At 50.5% G+C, this 17355-nt stretch overlaps 6 protein-coding genes across 6 annotated transcripts; 2 read left to right on the forward strand and 4 right to left on the reverse strand.

Annotated features, from left to right (window-relative positions):
• Positions 1-4288: 4288 nt before the first annotated feature.
• On the reverse strand, positions 4289-5353 carry M409DRAFT_61409 (uncharacterized protein; the record flags this gene model as incomplete). The annotated part of the gene is made up of 1 exon (XM_033814749.1): positions 4289-5353. The coding sequence occupies one exon, from the start codon at positions 5351-5353 to the stop codon at positions 4289-4291; it is 1065 nt and encodes a 354-aa protein (XP_033659640.1).
• Positions 5354-7354: 2001 nt separating this feature from the next.
• M409DRAFT_61410 (uncharacterized protein) lies at positions 7355-8188 on the reverse strand (the record flags this gene model as incomplete). The annotated part of the gene is made up of 1 exon (XM_033814750.1): positions 7355-8188. The coding sequence occupies one exon, from the start codon at positions 8186-8188 to the stop codon at positions 7355-7357; it is 834 nt and encodes a 277-aa protein (XP_033659641.1).
• A 736-nt stretch (positions 8189-8924) lies between these two features.
• Positions 8925-9231, reverse strand: M409DRAFT_30780 (uncharacterized protein; the record flags this gene model as incomplete). Its single annotated transcript, XM_033810074.1, has 2 exons — positions 8925-9175; positions 9225-9231. 2 exons carry the CDS (start codon positions 9229-9231, stop codon positions 8925-8927), a joined length of 258 nt encoding a protein of 85 aa, XP_033659642.1.
• A 276-nt stretch (positions 9232-9507) lies between these two features.
• Positions 9508-10189, forward strand: M409DRAFT_61411 (uncharacterized protein; the record flags this gene model as incomplete). Its single annotated transcript, XM_033814751.1, has 2 exons — positions 9508-9983; positions 10039-10189. 2 exons carry the CDS (start codon positions 9508-9510, stop codon positions 10187-10189), a joined length of 627 nt encoding a protein of 208 aa, XP_033659643.1.
• Positions 10190-11404: 1215 nt separating this feature from the next.
• M409DRAFT_61412 (uncharacterized protein) lies at positions 11405-13251 on the forward strand (the record flags this gene model as incomplete). Its single annotated transcript, XM_033814752.1, has 4 exons — positions 11405-11435; positions 11530-12932; positions 13022-13121; positions 13235-13251. The coding sequence occupies 4 exons, from the start codon at positions 11405-11407 to the stop codon at positions 13249-13251; spliced, it is 1551 nt and encodes a 516-aa protein (XP_033659644.1).
• A 1368-nt stretch (positions 13252-14619) lies between these two features.
• M409DRAFT_61413 (uncharacterized protein) lies at positions 14620-15571 on the reverse strand (the record flags this gene model as incomplete). The annotated part of the gene is made up of 3 exons (XM_033814753.1): positions 14620-14815; positions 14874-14974; positions 15092-15571. 3 exons carry the CDS (start codon positions 15569-15571, stop codon positions 14620-14622), a joined length of 777 nt encoding a protein of 258 aa, XP_033659645.1.
• Positions 15572-17355: the final 1784 nt, after the last annotated feature.

Genomic DNA, 17355 nt, shown 5'->3' on the forward strand with positions numbered 1-17355 from the left:
GCGAACAATGATCTTAACGAAGACATCAACTTTTCGGCCAAAGTTCCCTGACTCACTGCATTCATGCCACTGCCTCCCTTCATATCTCCGCTTACTTCGCCCTACCATTACTACGTGCTAGCGACCTTTCTATTGGGGAAGGCGGACCAAATTCGTCATTCTACTTTCTGATACCCATGTTTCGAGCGGTACACTGACGCTTTTCCCTATCCAGGCGCGGATGCGAATTACATACGGATCACGTCTGTTTTTCTGACTTTTCCGCGAGATCCATCTGGTGTGTGAAGCGGATGAATCACAGCTAGCCAATATATGCGTGGGAGAGCCTCGAAATAGATCTGCCAGAAGGCCTGCGGCGACACTGTACGATAATGCGCCTCTCCAGGATAGCTCTCAGAACTTACTATTTGGAACCTGTAGTCGTTTTCCAACAGACGGTTCAATTGTAGCTGAAATTGTCCATACTCGTGTTCTGCCCAGCTCCAGAGTTTATCATGTGGCGCATGGCGTCTAGAGCCAGTGACATATATTCTTCCGTGATCTAGTTGGTTCCAAACGGAGCGCACTGAGTCAACTTGAATTTTGAAAACGTCCCAGCCGGGTATCTGCGCTTGTCCATTCGTTGCAGATTCTGTTGTGGGGACGGTCATCGCGTTATCTTGAAAGTCCCTCTTAGGGTTCAGAAGCTGGTCATGGAGGTGGAGGGCAAATTCTCGGCTCAGCTTTACGGCGACCTATAGCTACATACAAGCTGCGACCCGAGCCGAGCGTTTCAGGCACAAAGCCTCCTTCCTCTGTAAATAATAACGAAGACCGGTGCGCACCGAGCATGGCTGAGATGTGGCTTGTTTCAATCACGTGATTGCGCGTGTCTCTCCACTAGGCGCTTGGCGGCCAGGACTTGAAAGCCGCACGCCTCTTCCATCGCGGGGTCTGTTTTCTTTCTCCTCGCACATAGATCAAGACAAAGTGTCCGCTCAATGACAGTCTTGACTCTGTGAGAGCGACTCTGCGAAATGCCGAGAGATCGGCAGCGTCCAGAAGGTGACTTCGCGCCTTCTAATTGCATAAAGCAGCCTCCGATTCCAAAGTGAAAGGGGATACTGGAACCCTTGCGTCGAAACTGTCACCACTTTTTGGACGCATCTAGACGGAGAAATTTAGCGCCGAATATCTTCGCCCTCCGTCACTCCTTGCCCTAGATCAACGACCCGACGTCGAAATATGGGAAGCTCTCTTCGGTCTCGTCAGCAGTCTCTCTACCTCAACGCCGCCTCCAAGCGCCCCTCCTTTGACAATACACCAATCCTCCGCTCCTCATCTTCGATCCGGCTTTGTTCTACGAGGTTCAACACTGTACGTATCGCCTCATGTGAATGGCTTTTTCGACAAATACTTCGATGCTAAGAGCTGGGGGAGAAAGAGCAATCGCATACTACGTTCCATGAAGACGAAGACAAAGAGAAGGAGACATGGTCCAGCTCGAATTAATGGACCTGCATCTCAGACCGGGCTACGCAACAAGATTTGTGGGACTGGCTCTCGCGACTCCAGGCGGAGTTCCTGTCTGGTTCACCAAGCATCTTTCATGCAGCGACACAGACGAAGCACCTTGGGGGCGTAGAGGTGAAGAAGCGGGCTGAAGATATCGATGAAAGTGCCAAACACGACTGTAAAGATGTCCGTGTCATCGGGGGACTCAAGCAGTCTGAAAATGACTTCAAACCACTTCTGCTCCAGCTAACGCGATATGCGCGATATGCGCGTGATGTGTCCGCCGTACAGCTTCCTACATGCGTTTACCATACGCGGGCACGGTTATGGAACTCTGGATATTTGACCGTTCTGGACCGTACAGCTCTGGCGAGTTCGATACACACGAAGAGCCCAAGAAATTTATCGAAACTCTCACAGGGTACGGGAGTATGAGCGATGCAGAGCTTGGGCTGCATCGGACGAAATGTCACACGTAATTTCATCACTATAGCATCAGACGAATGGGATGAGGAGGACACGACAAGATCCCACTGGAGAGTACCTTTCGTCAAGCAACGGGCCATTGTGTGTCGTGGAACGACTTGCTTCTGTACTCTTGACGGTGAGAGCGTCGCCAAAATCTCATGGGCAGCTATTGAATTCTTTGTCAGCAGATCCGGTCACATGGCGTTCCGGTGCATGTGTTGCTTCGTTTGCCTCGTGGACGGCTACAGCACGATTGTGGTAGGCTTCTGTTGCCGAGCATGAACCCAGCTTCTTGTGTCCCCAAAGGCGAGATCCGGTGGCGAAGCCGCTATTACATCCCACGCAGATATGTGTCTTCAGCGGCTGAAGGTCGAGACGCTGGCGGTGGCGGTTGCTGGACTCATGATGTCGGAATCTTGTGCCTGGCGTGTATTACGATATCACAGCTCTCGCAATATTGAGGATCATGAGGCACCATGCTCTTGGGTAACAACCGATTCCAGTGATGGGAATATTTGGAGCCTCCACAAATGCCGAGGCAGACAGGTACCAGATGAATTCGGAATACCAGAGGAATTGTTGATTGAGACAAAGCCTTAACGACTGCCACGATGTTGCCTACGCGAGGCGACTTAAGGGGATCGACGAAGAGAAAGTCCGCAGCTCAATAAGGCTCTCGCCAAGGCTTCTGCGCTCACACTCCAGGAGGCGGTGGAACCGTGTGCGACTATCATTGGTTCTGTTCCTTCATTAGGAAGCATCGTTCCACCTTCCGTGCTGAAGTCTAATGAAAGTGGGGCATGAATTCGCCTGATCAACGGCTTTCATCAAGGCTATTGTGCATGGCAAGACAACGGTACTCGGCCAGTCGACACTAATACTTGACGAATACAACTCTGTCCTGAAGTGTCACTCCTGTTCCGCCATTGAAGAAATCTACAATCGAAGCGGAAAATATTGGTATAGCACTTGACGAACTAGCTCCACTCCATCACACCTGTTTCTCATATAGAGGTCTCGCTAGTACTGTAGAAGCTACGATGTTATTAGACATGTTGCTCTTTGGGGGTCCACCCCTGTCTTGACACCCACGATGATTTGCCATTGCTTCGAACCGCTCATGGAGCCGCCCTTATCAGAGCCAAAGTATCTGACGCCGTGCCCGCACATTCGAAGTTTGTCCACAATTCGTGCGTAAAGCTCGTGTCTGTCGATGCCAGCATCGCAATAGCCGGCCTCCAACAGGCGGAGTATGTCGTCGAGACGTTGATTTATAGCTTCGATCGACTTGCCATAGCCTTCAACGAGGGCGACGAGGCCTTTAATGGACTCTTTCTCCCTGCTAGATAAGCTCATTAGCTACTGATCGAAGGATATGAGATACATACTTAGTAGGCAAGACTTTACGATAGTAACACCTAGTTGCCTGTTCCTTACAGGAGTGACATGGATTCCTGCCATCGGCACCGCTCATAAGCCTATCTCAGATTAATAACAAAGCTTCAATCTAGTTTCAGGCCGTGTCTCACCGTCGCAGTCCTCTGTACGGAGGGTGGCTCGTAACGTAGGGAGGGACGTAACTAGCGAGTTGTGGGAAGTAACTCCTGCAGAGGTAGTTACCTAGTTGGTACGAGGATATCATGATACCGGAGGTTAATCAACACCGTCAGCCGATGGAGAGCTCTATACCTGTTCAACGGGGTGTAAGTTATGTCAGAAGGACCTAGGACTCTCTGCGGATGTCGACGACTCTGACGCGGATGAAGCTACAACTCGGAGGCTGATAATGAACTTGGACATGTGAGTCGGACGACAGCTACGAGAGGGTCTGCGAGGAGAACTCCTCAGGGCAGCCTGTGAACACGTTGGGGGACTTGAAGCTCGAATAGAAATTTTCCAGCTTCAGGACGTCGGCCAAGCTTCGAAAATTTAGTAATACAAATGAAGTTCAACCTTGTAGCCTCTCCTGCACAATATGCCCAATGCGAAAACTGGCCAAGCCACACTCAGTCTCGCATGGGTACTTCCTTGCTTCTAGGCTGCACAGACACACCGAATGTTCTTGACCGCTCGCGGACATCTAGCGCTTACTGAGCACGTGAAGGCCATCATTGCTGGTGCAGTGTCCTTCATTGCGGAGATCCCACGAACACTATGCAACGACACCCGGTATGTGCCCAGTAATTGCTCGACAACAACAATTCGCTGCCGATACAGAATATTGCCAGTCTCGTTTCATATAACCTGTGTCAAGTCAGAATTGATATTCAAGGCCAAAGCTCAAGTTACTATACCATTCTAGGGTCAACGCCTTGCGAAGCGAAGCTCAGCCGCTAATGCCGTTCTGTCTAAGCCATTCGGTCGTTTCAGACGACATGAGCGAAGGCCATATCCCAGAAAGATCATTGACGCTTCCATTATAGTCCAAGCCGGTATGTGGAAAGTACTGGTCGTAGAGGCTATCACTGTCGATTGCTCCAACCTTCGGGTTATCTTCCAGCTGCGCGACAACATTTGATGCAGCTTTCAGTCGACGCATCGCTGCATCATCCCACCGGATTCCGAATACCATAGGCCGTCTATCTGAACCAATGTCCAAGTCTGCTTTCGTGTAGGATTGGAGCTCTTCAACATCGTCCAACCACTCCTCGAGATTTGCCTGGTCCTGTATGTTCATCTCATCCAGGGCTTCACGCAAAGCTTGGATTCGCGACTCTATAGCGTTATATTCGCGTATAGTAAGAAACCGAGCAGCTTCGGGAACATCTTTCCTCGTATGTTGATGGTCCATAAACGCGGCTAAGGTGGTTTGCGAAACCTCTAAGAAGCCGGTAACCGCTATCGTAATTGTTGGCGGAAGCTTCGCAAGGGGATACAGACTCCACGCCTCGCCCTTGTACGAGCCAGACAGCTCTTCACTTGTAGTCAGATGAATCTGAATGCTTTGGCTCTTCGCTTCTTGGTAGCCCGCTAGGAAGCCGCAAAGCGCGTAGAGAAAGACCGAAAGATGTGGTATTGCGCCATTGTCGTAGAGAAAGAGGTTTATGCGAATACTTCCAACCTTAAGTAATGCGCTAGGAAGCCACGAGGTAATATTCGTAGCCCTGTGTCTTTCCCTTTCGTAGGGTGCGAAGCTTAAATCTCTTTGTGTCGACCGGTCGTGCTTCTCGCATAGGCCATATCCAAAATAGGTATCCAGTCGGAAACAGCTCTTAGCATAGAGAATAGACTGACCTTCATCGTAGATTTGTCGGCATGTTTGTAGGACCGCAGGTGTAGCACGATGCTGTAAAGCAACGTCATGATGGAGTAAATGTTCAAGTATAAGGACTCGTAGTTCAGGAGGTATATCGAGTAACTTACACCAAGACATGACACTACAAAGGGACATATTCGAGAACAGACACGATCGACTCAACTCCCGAATTTGACGATTATGACACTGAGAGCACTCCAAGCAACTTTCATTGAAAGTTGTGGGTGAAACACAACGCCTGATCTACACGGAAGATGACCACAACTCCTATGCCTTACTGGAGGAAGAAGGCCGAGGCCGGAAGCGTGTACGGTGTTAAAGACAGTAGTCCCATTTATCACTATCACTGGACCTCGACAGATAAATCCTCTCTCTCTTCTCATAGTCCTCGAGTTTCGTGCTAGAATCTTGTTCTCCGATTGGTACAACCCCGTTCCCGATGGACGGCCAAAGTCGTGTCTTTGACAACCATCAACAGCTCGAGTGTCTCCCCAGTGCCAAAGAGTGACATGGTCAGAGGTTATGTACACTTTCCCTGCTTCGCCATTCATCTTCCACGAAGAGAATGCCATTGTCTGCACACCCTCGTCGAAATTAGCGCGCCCCGACCAAATAATCAAGCCAAACCGCTCAAAGTCGCGAAGTACTATCTTCGCTGTACAATGAGGCCTCTAGTCAAAAGAGTGCGTATTCCCATGCGATCGGTCCACTGCGTACACTTCGTCAGAGGAGTTCGAGGCTGTCCGGGTTACGATCTGGCTGGTTCCGTTATCATGGTCCTAGGGTTGAATGCCTTTTGTTTGAGAAGTGCTGGAATACTGCGCAGACATGCATCGAGTACGTGGGGATATTGGCCGGAAGTAGTGTAGCCAAGGAGTTCTTTGCAATAAACATCCCGAAACCAAAGATCGAGCTGGCTCCCAGCCGCGCGTGCTGATCTACGATGGATTCGGCAGCCATGAATAGCTAAAGATATTGAATTTTTGTTTCACAAATAATATCTGCTTGTGTCAACTACCCTCCCACACGTCCCACAAGCTACAGCCTTGTGATGTTGTAGTCTTCGCGCCTTTAAAGCAGCATACCGCGACAACGTGCAGCGGATGGAGAGGGCAGGCATTGGCATGATTGGCAAGCAGCATTTCACCTCTCGGATTGATGCTGCCCGCGTTAAAGCCTTTTCCAAGAGGAACATTCAGGTGGGATGGAGTAAAGCTGAACTACTTCCATACAATCCTGAGAGAGTCCTGAGAGACTTGCAAGCTCCGACGGGACTGCCAGATCTATCAGATCCTCCAGGACGCCGCGAGACATAGGCGGACTGGAGAGGCCTGGCTCGGTACAGGAGGCGAATCTGCGGACACCGCTCACGCCAGTGTCGTTCGAGGCGCTGATGTCGCTACAGAACATAATCGTACAGGATGCTTGTAACCTCCCTGAAGATAGCAAGCAAACCCTCGAGAGACATCTGAAAGACAACTCACCAAGGCTACAGGCACGTTCCACGGGAAGACCGCACTGCAACATGATCAGATGTCATCACTGCTGAAGGGTAATAGTGATTCCAAAATCCGGCGAGCTACCAAGTCAACCGTGCTGGGAAAGGGGAAGGGGAAAGTAATGAGCTATGAAGGTCTAATAGCAGCACGAGCAACGCGAGAGGAGAAGGCGGCTGCGAAAGAGGCAGTGAAGGCGCGGAAGATAAAGAAGATCGATCGCAAGGACGATGCCTAGATCGCGGATATGCCGCTTTGCCAGGCCACTGCAGCGAATAGCTATAACACTCAGGCTTCGCCTATATCTTCATGCATCGAAGCACCGATTGAAAAGTACCTGTCCAGCGGAGCGACCTTCATGGTACCTGTTGCACGCATGCTTTGAATTCCAGACCTCACGTATAGGAAGGGGCTTGAGACATTCGGTTTTCTAGTCGGGTTCCATCTTGTGCCGTAAGTATTACCACGCCAGTATGCTATTCATTAGGAATCATTACGCGGTGCAAACGTTCTGAACACCATGAGCTGTGATTAAACCTGATTCGTAAACTTCAGCTTCTGCGAATTCCCCGTCGTGAGACATCCTCCAGATCACCATCTCCACACGACAAGAAATCTTATCTAGGCCTTCGAGCGAACTTCAATCGCCAAGGGCGAAGGACTGTAGCGCTATCCGCCTGAGTCCTTCTATTCCCGACCCCACGATTTCGGTCCCCAATGCCAGATTCACTGCTTGTAAAAAGCAAAACTCGAGCAGAGCTGCTTTCATCACTGCTTTTCCACCTGCTAAACTCCCAGATGTGATATTTTTAGCAAAGACGCTGGGATGGAAAGCATTGACGACCGAGCAGTCTTTCCCATTGATTTTGACGAGACGCGCCTTTCCAGCCTCGCTCATTGGCCTAGTTAGATGTGGTATCAGGGTTGCCACGCCAGGGTCCATATTACATTGGCACACGAGTATAACGTCTGGAGCAAGCTCTTTGATCGATCTGGTGACAGCTCTCAACCCGTATTGACCAGTCCTGTAGAAATAGTCAGACGCTGGCTGCGAAGATATCTCGATCAGTACTAACGCATGCTTATCCTCATATCTCCTGTTATACGAGGCGTTTGGAGTAAGTGCCCGGCAATTGAAGATGGCGGTATTCTCAGCAGTGAACACACCACCAGTCGCCGAACGCAAGAAAGAATCTATCCACACAATTGTGGCGTTGGATTCCTTGGTCGGTTCAAGTAGTAATATCAGCAGCTCCGTATGAGTGCAGCTTCCTAGCCATTTCAGCCGAGCCAAATCCGATCCGTCAAGGCTGCCCAATTTGCTGGTCGAATTCCTAGAAGCTTCAATGATGTGATGTAAATGTGACGTCTGGATCTTTCCGAGGAGTTTGGCAGTGCCATCGGCTCTAAGACTGTCAAGTGCATTGGAAACATCAGAGTTACGGGGGAATGTGAACTCTTTGTAGAAGAACATATTGTCTGTATATGAAAGGCAATGGTGTACTACAAAGCCTGCGATTGCGTCTGTAAACACTTCTGAACTTCCGCAACTGTCTTTGCGAGGGTGTGTGTGTGCTTAGAGTTCCAGAAGCTTCTATGCAAGGACAGCGCACGAGTTGGAAGAACCACTTGCTCTCTTGCCCTCCGAGAAATCGACATTATCAGTCGAGATGCGGTGTTCAAGTCGCTCCTGTAAGCCGGCGTGAATCAAGTGGCAGATCACTTGCTTGAAAGCGATAATTTGGTGGAATATCCTTCCGATGACAGAGCGCTGCGGCCCACTCCCCTTGTGGGAAGAGACTGTGGCGCGGCGTCGCTGGGGCGACGATCAGATGATCTTGCTATATCGGGATAGGATGCGTCTCGGCACGCGGGGAAGACGTGTCACGGTGCACGATGCGCCTGTCTGTAGCTGCCGTACAGTTTTTGCCAGTCGATATGATACCCCGATAGCTTCTGTCCGGCCCATCAACAAACCGACAATATTGCGACATCCCGCATTGATAATCGTTCGAACAGGATGGCATTATGTCACCGTCGGCCCCTCTCTTCTCCACCGTCAGATTCGCCCGCTTTCGATACTCAAGGTCTGCGGAGATCCAAGAGCGAGCTCGTCCAGATGAGAGGACATGAAGTGGGAAATTAAGCATATTGTAGTATGACGCCATAAACATCACGACCGCTATTCAAGACTGGGTACATTAAGATCATCACTCCCATGAGGACCCCTGCTTTTTCTTCTTCTTAGACTTGACCACAGAAGTGCCCCACGATTCCCAAGGCGTAGGAATCTCGACTTCCACGGGTACTGGCTCTTCTGCTGTGAGTTCGTCTAATGGTGCTGGCGTGTTCACTTCGGATAGCTGAACATCGGGCGTGCGAATATCATGCTTCTCCGAATATGGAGATTCACTTTGCCGAGGTCTTTCTAAAATACCGTTGACACCTTCAAGAGGTTCGTCTAGCAAGGTTTCAGCAAATTTCTCTGACTTTGTGTATGACACACTTACTGAACATTTCGGTACTGTATTGCGCCCACGCAGTCTTTGAAGCTCATACATGGCCTTCTCAAGTGCCGCAAGCTTCTCCACATTATGTTGGCGATCTAGCGCGGTAGCCTCGCTCTCGGCAGCTAAAGAGGCTACTTCTTCATCCGCAAGCTTGTCAACGATGACACCTTCGAAAAGTTGAGGAAGTTGTCGCATTAATCGTTCTTCAACGGAAAAAACGGCAACGTCGTCAACGAACCTTTGGGGCAAAAAACTCGGCAGTAAGCAGCTGGACGAAGCAGGCATGCGCGCGTTTGTGCAGAACGAGGCGGTTGCAAAGCACCCCGTTCATGCTGAGATCCAGTTGTTGTGGCACTACGAGATGCTTGCGCCCAAGGTCAAACCGAGAGTTATAAGTTCGAGTAAGAAAGCGTGCTTTCTTTGCAATCTGATGTTTCAGATTCACGGCGTCCACCTCGCGCCTGCCACTCATGGAAGACTTTACGTGAAATGGGGCTTGCCAGAGCTAGAAGGCCATACACTCCGGCAAGCCCATTTGAGACAGGCTTTGAAGAAACTGGAAGAGGTCGTCGATTGTCAACTGCAGGATATGATGGAACGACCCCGAAGAACTTTGCCGGCTCCGTTTGAGAGCACGATTTTTCCCTCCGCTGCATGCTCTTACACAAACCGATCCGCTGACTCTGGAGTTACTGTCTGCTCAAATGCGGCACCCACAGAGGCGATGGCTTTACTCAACATCCGCACGATTGACGAGCCGTGTGTACGGCAACCGTCCTCAGATATTGTCGCACATGAAGCCGACGTTGAACAGGCGCCGTCACATATTTTCAACAGGCTTCCGACAGCTGCAAGTCGAGAACATAGCACCGTCATGGCTACCCGACGGCCAACGACGTGGCATGATCATGCCTCGCTATCAGAACTCGAATGCGAGATGGCTCACAAGACCTTACATCAACTGAAAAATGGTACACCACTATGGAAACGTTTTGCAAGCCTAACCCCAAATTTCACAGTACGGGCGCCAAAACTGGACCTCACCGTGGTCTATGACAACCCATTAAATGAGCGGTCGCAAAATACTCCTCACCAGAAAGACGATTGCATGGACTTCGTCATGGCATTCTACTCGTTCTCTGTGAACTCAGCGAAACATCAATGCGACGCAATCGCTTTAGATGCACGAAATCTCGAACTTGGGGACCAGGTAACAGTGGCTGCTTCGCAAATGGAGTGGCCAAAATCGTTGCGTATTTCTGTCGATGACGAAGTCATGACACTGACATTGCATCCGATTTCCACGAGAAAAGATGACAAAGTTCATGTCGATTCACGACTCGAACAGTTGTGACACTCTCTCGCTTTACATAAATCTTTGTATACCCACCCACTCGTTGCGTCGCCGGCATTTCTTCATGCCCTCTACCCGTCAAACTAAAAGTTAGTCTCACCATCGTGCTGTGGCACTGTACCAATCGTCTTAGCACACTATTACATTCGTTGAAGAAGTCCTCGCAGACCGCAAACGGAGATGACCGCTTCAGCAGCCGCTGCGCTAGACGTGGAGCAAATTCGCTTCCCCTCTGGTAGACGCAGAGGCAGAGCGGTGTCGTGACAAGGTAGGGTGCAAGTCAACACGGGCGGAGCAAACTAGATAACACAGGTCGGCGCTAGTAAGTAGTATCATAAGATCACACCCTAAACGTTCGCTTGCAGAACCATTCACAGAACGCATGACGAAGCTGCAGCTATAGTCTTGGCATTGTGCGATTAGTGTGTCTTATTGGCCAATTGTAACGACGTCAATCAGCCCATCCTAGTTGCGACACCGTTCACAGCAAGCTTGGATGATGTACCCATAGCTGGCAAACCTAGAAGGAGGCATCTGAAAGAAAATTATGAGTCGCTCATGCAAGCACGGCATATATGACGTCATTTTAACCGAAAGTAGGCAACCACGTGGCTCCTAAGACGTTGCGATACCTTATCCGCACAGCCCAGCTCAACAGAATCGGAGACACAGACGTGAATATTGCAATATGTGAAGTGGTTACTAAATCGAGACTACTGCTGTTCCATCCTGAGCTTGCAGATCCGCGTGCGGGTAATACAATAAATGATATAGCTGCAACCAGAGGCGACGACGGTGCGGCTCGACTGGTGGGCGGAACTCTGCGATGGGACATCATAGCTTACTCCAAGCCCCTAGTAAGCAAGTCTTATGCCCATTTGCCCGAGACGATATTATTCGCCACTATAGGAGTGTCTCAGAGCTTCACAAAAAGATACTTCTTTCGCACAGATCTAAAAGCCATTTATGGCACGCGTCAGGGGGACAGCTTCTTGTTCCCACTTTACGCCGCTTTGCACCAGTGGGGCATTGCAGCGAGGCTGGTCAATGTCTGGAGGCCGATCACCACTCGAACCCTCGACCAGCGAAGAGCAGCGAAAGTCATAGCTACGTGGACCAGCCATTGTGCATTGTATCTGGAAGAGGGCCGAGACCAAAGCCGAGCTCAATTGCATATGCAAGCAGCATGTTTGACACACGTCAGCGAGGAGGGTACCGCGGAACACAACCACACTGAAGCGGACATACCTCAAACCAGTATCGGAAGCCTACCCGAAGAGATTTTGCTCCTCGTAATTGAGTACGCTGTACAGGACAGAGCCGCCCCTGTGGAGTATACACGCTACAATGAGCGGCCAGGAAAACGATACGAGGGGAAGCAGCCGTGGCTTGCCGACATTCAAAATATGGGCATTCCGCTTGTGAACCGGCAGTGGAATCGTATCTTCAACGGTCTTGTAGACGATCTGACGGTGACTGTCTCCATGAGTGATTGGCGCGACAGCCCATGGACTACCACACCACTGATGGTTGTTCATCCCAAGAGCTACGTGGCATTACAATGCGCGAGGCGCATCACTCTTGATTGCTCCATTCTACCGCTGTTCGCGGCATACCCCTTGCCCACACAGCTAGCGGATATCTTGCGATCAAGGGAGTGCCTTCCCGAAATGCGTTTCTCGGCGCCACGAGGCCCTGACACTTTTTTACCTTATTTTCCAGACTATCTGCCGTTCGCATCCCGCACAGCTTATCTACGAGACCTTTTGGAACCGATTGCAGCCGTGTACGCAGCGAGGCACATGACATTCGCCGTGCGCGTGCCTGACTGGGGGAATGCGGTACAGTGTGTGCGCGCTAGTCCTGGTCCGCTGCGTGAGGGAGAATGGCCGTTATTGTTGTGGGCTGCGTACAGTGGGAGCCGTGCGGTAGCTTCGCTTGCACTGCGCGCGCAGGACCAAACGCTGGAAGAAGTGCTGAACTGGAGGAACATGTCGGGTGAGACTCCTCTCTATATGGCTGCGATGCAAGGAAACCTCGATGTCGCTCGGCTCTTACTATCTTTTGAGGAGACTTTCATCGACTGCATGACTTCGGACGGGCGCAACCCCCTGCTTTGTGCGGCTGCATCAGGCCACACTGCGCTCGTTGAGGAACTTCTCTTGTGCATTTCTGACCGTTACCCCGGGCAAGAGAAAGCACAGATACTGGACGCAAGGGAGGAATGTGGCGGTACCACACCGCTTATCGCTGCTGCAATTCAGGGTCATGATGGCGTCGTGGCAGCGCTTCTTCAGGCTGGGGTGGACAGTGATGCCATTGACTACCGTGGTTACACGGCGCTTCGCGCCGCGGTGAGATTTAAACACTCAAAGACACAGGATCTGCTCAGATCCTGGAACATGGCAAGCCATAATTGAATGCAACTTGTTATGCTTTACAGCAAGCCTCAAATCTTTCCCAATCATGCCAAGTCAGCACAAGAAGTCTCTCGTTTGGGGAGACTAAGCTGGGTAGCACATGCACCGGTCCGACGGGCATACGTAAGTTAGTGCAGCAGGTTTTTCCGCGGAGCATGTGCTAGGCTGCATGCAGATCTTAAACCAGCTTTTGACCTTCTAGCTTAGTCAAAATTATTGTGCTAATGTACACACAGTCCTAGAGGAGCCCTAAAGAATACAGGGCCAGGTCATGATCTGTCCTGTAAATCAAGCTACTCAGCGGAGTGTTCTTCCTGCCTGTCCGAGTTGCGCAGAAGCGAAAGGCAGGGAGTCCTAAGGCCGCCCACGTATAACCGTTAAAACAATCCCGCTCATGCGCCAGAAGCAAATGATCGTTATAGCAAGAGCAGCGTGACTTGAAGACGTACGCTCAGCGCCTAGTTCGGACCTTTCGACACTCTCCAAGACGAAGTGTGCTTAATAGGCTTTGGAGTAAGAGCGAGCGCCTCATGGTGGCATTGATAGCTACAAGTGTGTGACCGGACAGTTTCTATGACTGTTGCAGTGTTTTAGCATGCACTCGCGGCCTGAACGCCTGCGACTAGGTGATGGATGCGGCCTGGAAGTTATCAGTATTTTTGAGGGCGATTTAGAGAGCAAGTAGTTGTGCATCTCTTAATCAAGAAATGCAACTGCAGTTTGATACTAGCACCTAGCACCACCAGCACCGCTAGCACTACTAGCACCACTAGCACCATTGCTAGCCTCAAAATTGTTGCGGTTGAAACGGACACGCCTTTGCAGGCGATGAATCCGGCTCATATTGAGTGATTTTCCTTGGACTATACAGCGGCCACATTTCGAACAAAAGTAGAATGTGGCCGTTCCCTCGTTAGCGTTGTTCCACCCTAGTGGCAAGGACCTACGATCACTATTGAAGACGAAGAGACAGCCTGCGCCACGATCGAATCTCTGCCAATAGACTCAAAATCTACAAGTACACCGATGGAAGTAGCCGGGTGCTGCAGCTGTGTACCCCGCAAAGGGAAAGACAAGGAGTGCAAACATAGGAACAGACAGGGTCTCGGTGTGGGGAGAGATCGACTAACTAAGTAATTATCATATTACCCTCGTCGTCTGCAACACCTTGCTAAGCCGTGGGTAATCGTTTACGCCCGAGTCTAGAATATTGGTGCTTGACTCTAGCGTTTGCATGCTCGACTGCAGCGACGATACGCAGCCCTGCAAGGCATTCTGCGTGCTGATATTCATCCTGTCTAATCACGACAAGTTCTAATGAAGTCAACAAAGCCGTCGCAGGACGCCCTAGTCGGCTTCAACATCCCTGTTTGGCCACCTCTTAAGAATTGCAGTGACACCTGCCGCAGAGTCCTTGGTTTGTTTACCATGGCGAATGAACTCTTTTTCCATGAATTTCAATGTTCTTGGCAAGTTCTATTGCTAACTACTACAACGATGTTGAGATTTGTTAGCCACGACGTGACTTCGCTTTCTAATATCATCAAGTACGCCACGCCGCTTTATCCTCTTAACGTTGGTCCTCAGTGTAGTCTTGCACATTCCCCTGCACACTGTTATACTATGTATTTGTTGGGTACAAGGCGCCCTGGTCCCCTATCTGGGTTCCTGCTCTTCTTCTTTCGACCTCGACTCCGAGACGCCGGTTGACCCTGCCCATTTCGGCATATACAGTATCAAGGTTGTTGTTCGCCATCGCTAGGCTCAGCTTGTTTTCTTCTGCGAGCTGAATCGCTCGGTCTATACCGCTCTGTTTCCTGGTCGGAATCAGCAGATCAGCTTAACGAGGCGATTTCGTACTAGGCGACACCTTACGTGGGCGGCTGTGGATCGCGATACTGACATTCGATCCTTTGCTCCATGCATTGCCGGCATGGGCGTCTGCCATCGCACCTCTGCTTACGCTTGCGACACTCCTAAACGAAGTCAATACTTCTCTCGGTTAACGTCGTGCGTTGCACGGCAGTTACCTCGCATGCCTGGTAGATTGTCAGTCTTGCTAACCTGAGCCATGCGGTTTATACATCGCTCACTGTTCTAGTACGTCTAATCTTCTCTCTCGGCCCGTCCACTTCGATCTCGGTCAGCGTTGGCTGCCATTGTGGCCCGCCAGCGTTGGCGCTGACAGGCAAGCCTGGGACCTGAAAGGACGTAGGATGCAGTGGTTGTGACCACTGCCTCGGGTCTCCCCCATGTCGCGCAGTGGGATACGTAACCTGATTGGGGTAGGTTGGGTAGGGATTTGGTGGAGGGGCTGCTCCATGGTATGGCCGCGTGTTCACATGCTGGCTGCTCTCAGGATTCATGAAGCCATTATACGGATCCATGGAGTATGGCAGCCGCACGGTCTTCAGCAATTGCCTGCGTGGGCCTCTGGGAAGGTTCACGACAAAATGGCGGTACCGAGTAGTTGGAGAGCGATGCGCGGACTCGCCTATATTTCGCCCAAGCAATATCACCACAATCACGGCCAGCACCAGCGAGGGTAATAAGGAGGCAGCAGCAGTCAACATTCCGGTGAAGCGCAGTGCCCTAGCTGCAGACTCCCAACAGCCCCGACGAATCGGAAGACATACCGTCTTCCGTCCAGGCTAGACCCTGTCGATCGGCGGCACTTGAAGCTCCACGGAAACGCCGCCCTTCGTGAGTAGCGTCCATTAGTCCGTCATTGTGGTCACCTAATCATATCTTGTGGCTGTCCTTTAGTTCTACCGCGAGATTAGCGCAACGTGATCTGGATTGAGCGCGATCCCGCCTTCTATCTCCTGTATCCGCGCGAAATGTCTCATTTGTACGGGCGTTCGTATGTGTACCCTTGCCGGAATCTTCCTGCGAATTTTCCTACGAATCTTCAAAAAGCAATGTGCAAATGCAGTGCACAACTACTCGCAGCATCGGACTTCGATTACTATCGTCTCACCGCACCTACGAAGATGGTGCTCGGCTACAGCCTCTGCGTGATACGCAAATCGCCATGGAATTTATGAGGGTATAAGGTATTGCTCGACTTAGGGTACGAGTAGCGAAGATGCTGTCCTAAGTAAGCAAACACACTCTACATTAGTAAGATGGAAAACAACTTTCAAGGGGTTTGATAGTGTTAGGAAACCAATCCATAAGAAGGTAGTAAATGTCTATTAAGTTTTCAAAGATGGTGGAATGCTTGCATTTGTGTATGAAGAGATGGACAACTTATAGAGCAAGTCTTCTCTTAATATTAATCTCTAGTTAGTTATCTAGATTCTAAGGACGCTTAGATAGCTCCGATATGCCTCTAGGTAAGCAAATCTAGGCAAACAGATTACTACTGCCTATATCTGTCTTATGGCCTTCTATCTACTACAAAGATATTAGTTAGCCGGCATAGGGTTGTTGAGCTTAGTAAGATAACCGACTAGCAGATTGGAGTCTTCGCTAACAAGAGAAAGCCCACGCGAGCAGTGTCTTTTGCGTCCCCGACAAGATTTCTAGCAAGATCTAGCGGCTCTTGCAGCAATGCTTGTTGCAATCTCGTTCCCGCTGGAACTCGAGCCTAGAGCAAGCACCTAAATCCAATTTCGCACGCCTTCTATTAGCACCTCGTTAGCGGTGATGTCAATCTAGCAGTTAAGGTTAGTCTTCGAACGGGTTCGAGGACACAGCCTAACATTGCCACAGCACGAGTACTTACGACAGGTGGATTTGCGCTAGTCTGTGGGAACTGGTAGTATATACCCTCGATCCAGCCTTTCATCCCCCGCGTCCATTTGGCGGTTCGACTCGAGTGGAAAATCTCAATTGCAAGCTCCGGAAAACTTCACCTGCTTTCACCGCAGAGAAGACTTACCTATCTAGTCTTGGAAGCACCGAGCTCTTGTTCTGCTGCATGATGATGTAAGTTCTAGTTCGTGTGTAGAACTGTCCTGCTGCACGATACGCATTCCGCCGATATGTGCCTAGGTAGACCTCCCATTTCCACTGTCTGTCGAAGTGATCGTGTTCGTGGACATTATCGAGCGCATTTACAGAGCGCGAGCTCCTGTCTCGCGGATGCGACAAACGCCTCCAATCAATTATTAGAACGACCCAGATCTCGTCACTCCTCCCCTTCGGTATCCAATGGTCGTGCTGACCATATCAGACTAGTGTCGCCGGAGCAGCTGCTACAACCTCAAACCGAGATCAACCAAGGCGCAAGAAATGGAAATGCAGCGGCCCGACAGTTCTGCCACTATGCTCGAAGTCGCAGAGCTACGATAAAGCGCCCAAGCAATCACGCCAATGACAGAGAAAGTCCTAAGACTGGTCGCTGGCAGTG

This window comes from Zasmidium cellare (assembly GCF_010093935.1).
Source record: "Zasmidium cellare ATCC 36951 unplaced genomic scaffold M409scaffold_72, whole genome shotgun sequence".
NCBI classification, from domain to species: Eukaryota; Fungi; Ascomycota; class Dothideomycetes; order Mycosphaerellales; family Mycosphaerellaceae; genus Zasmidium; species Zasmidium cellare.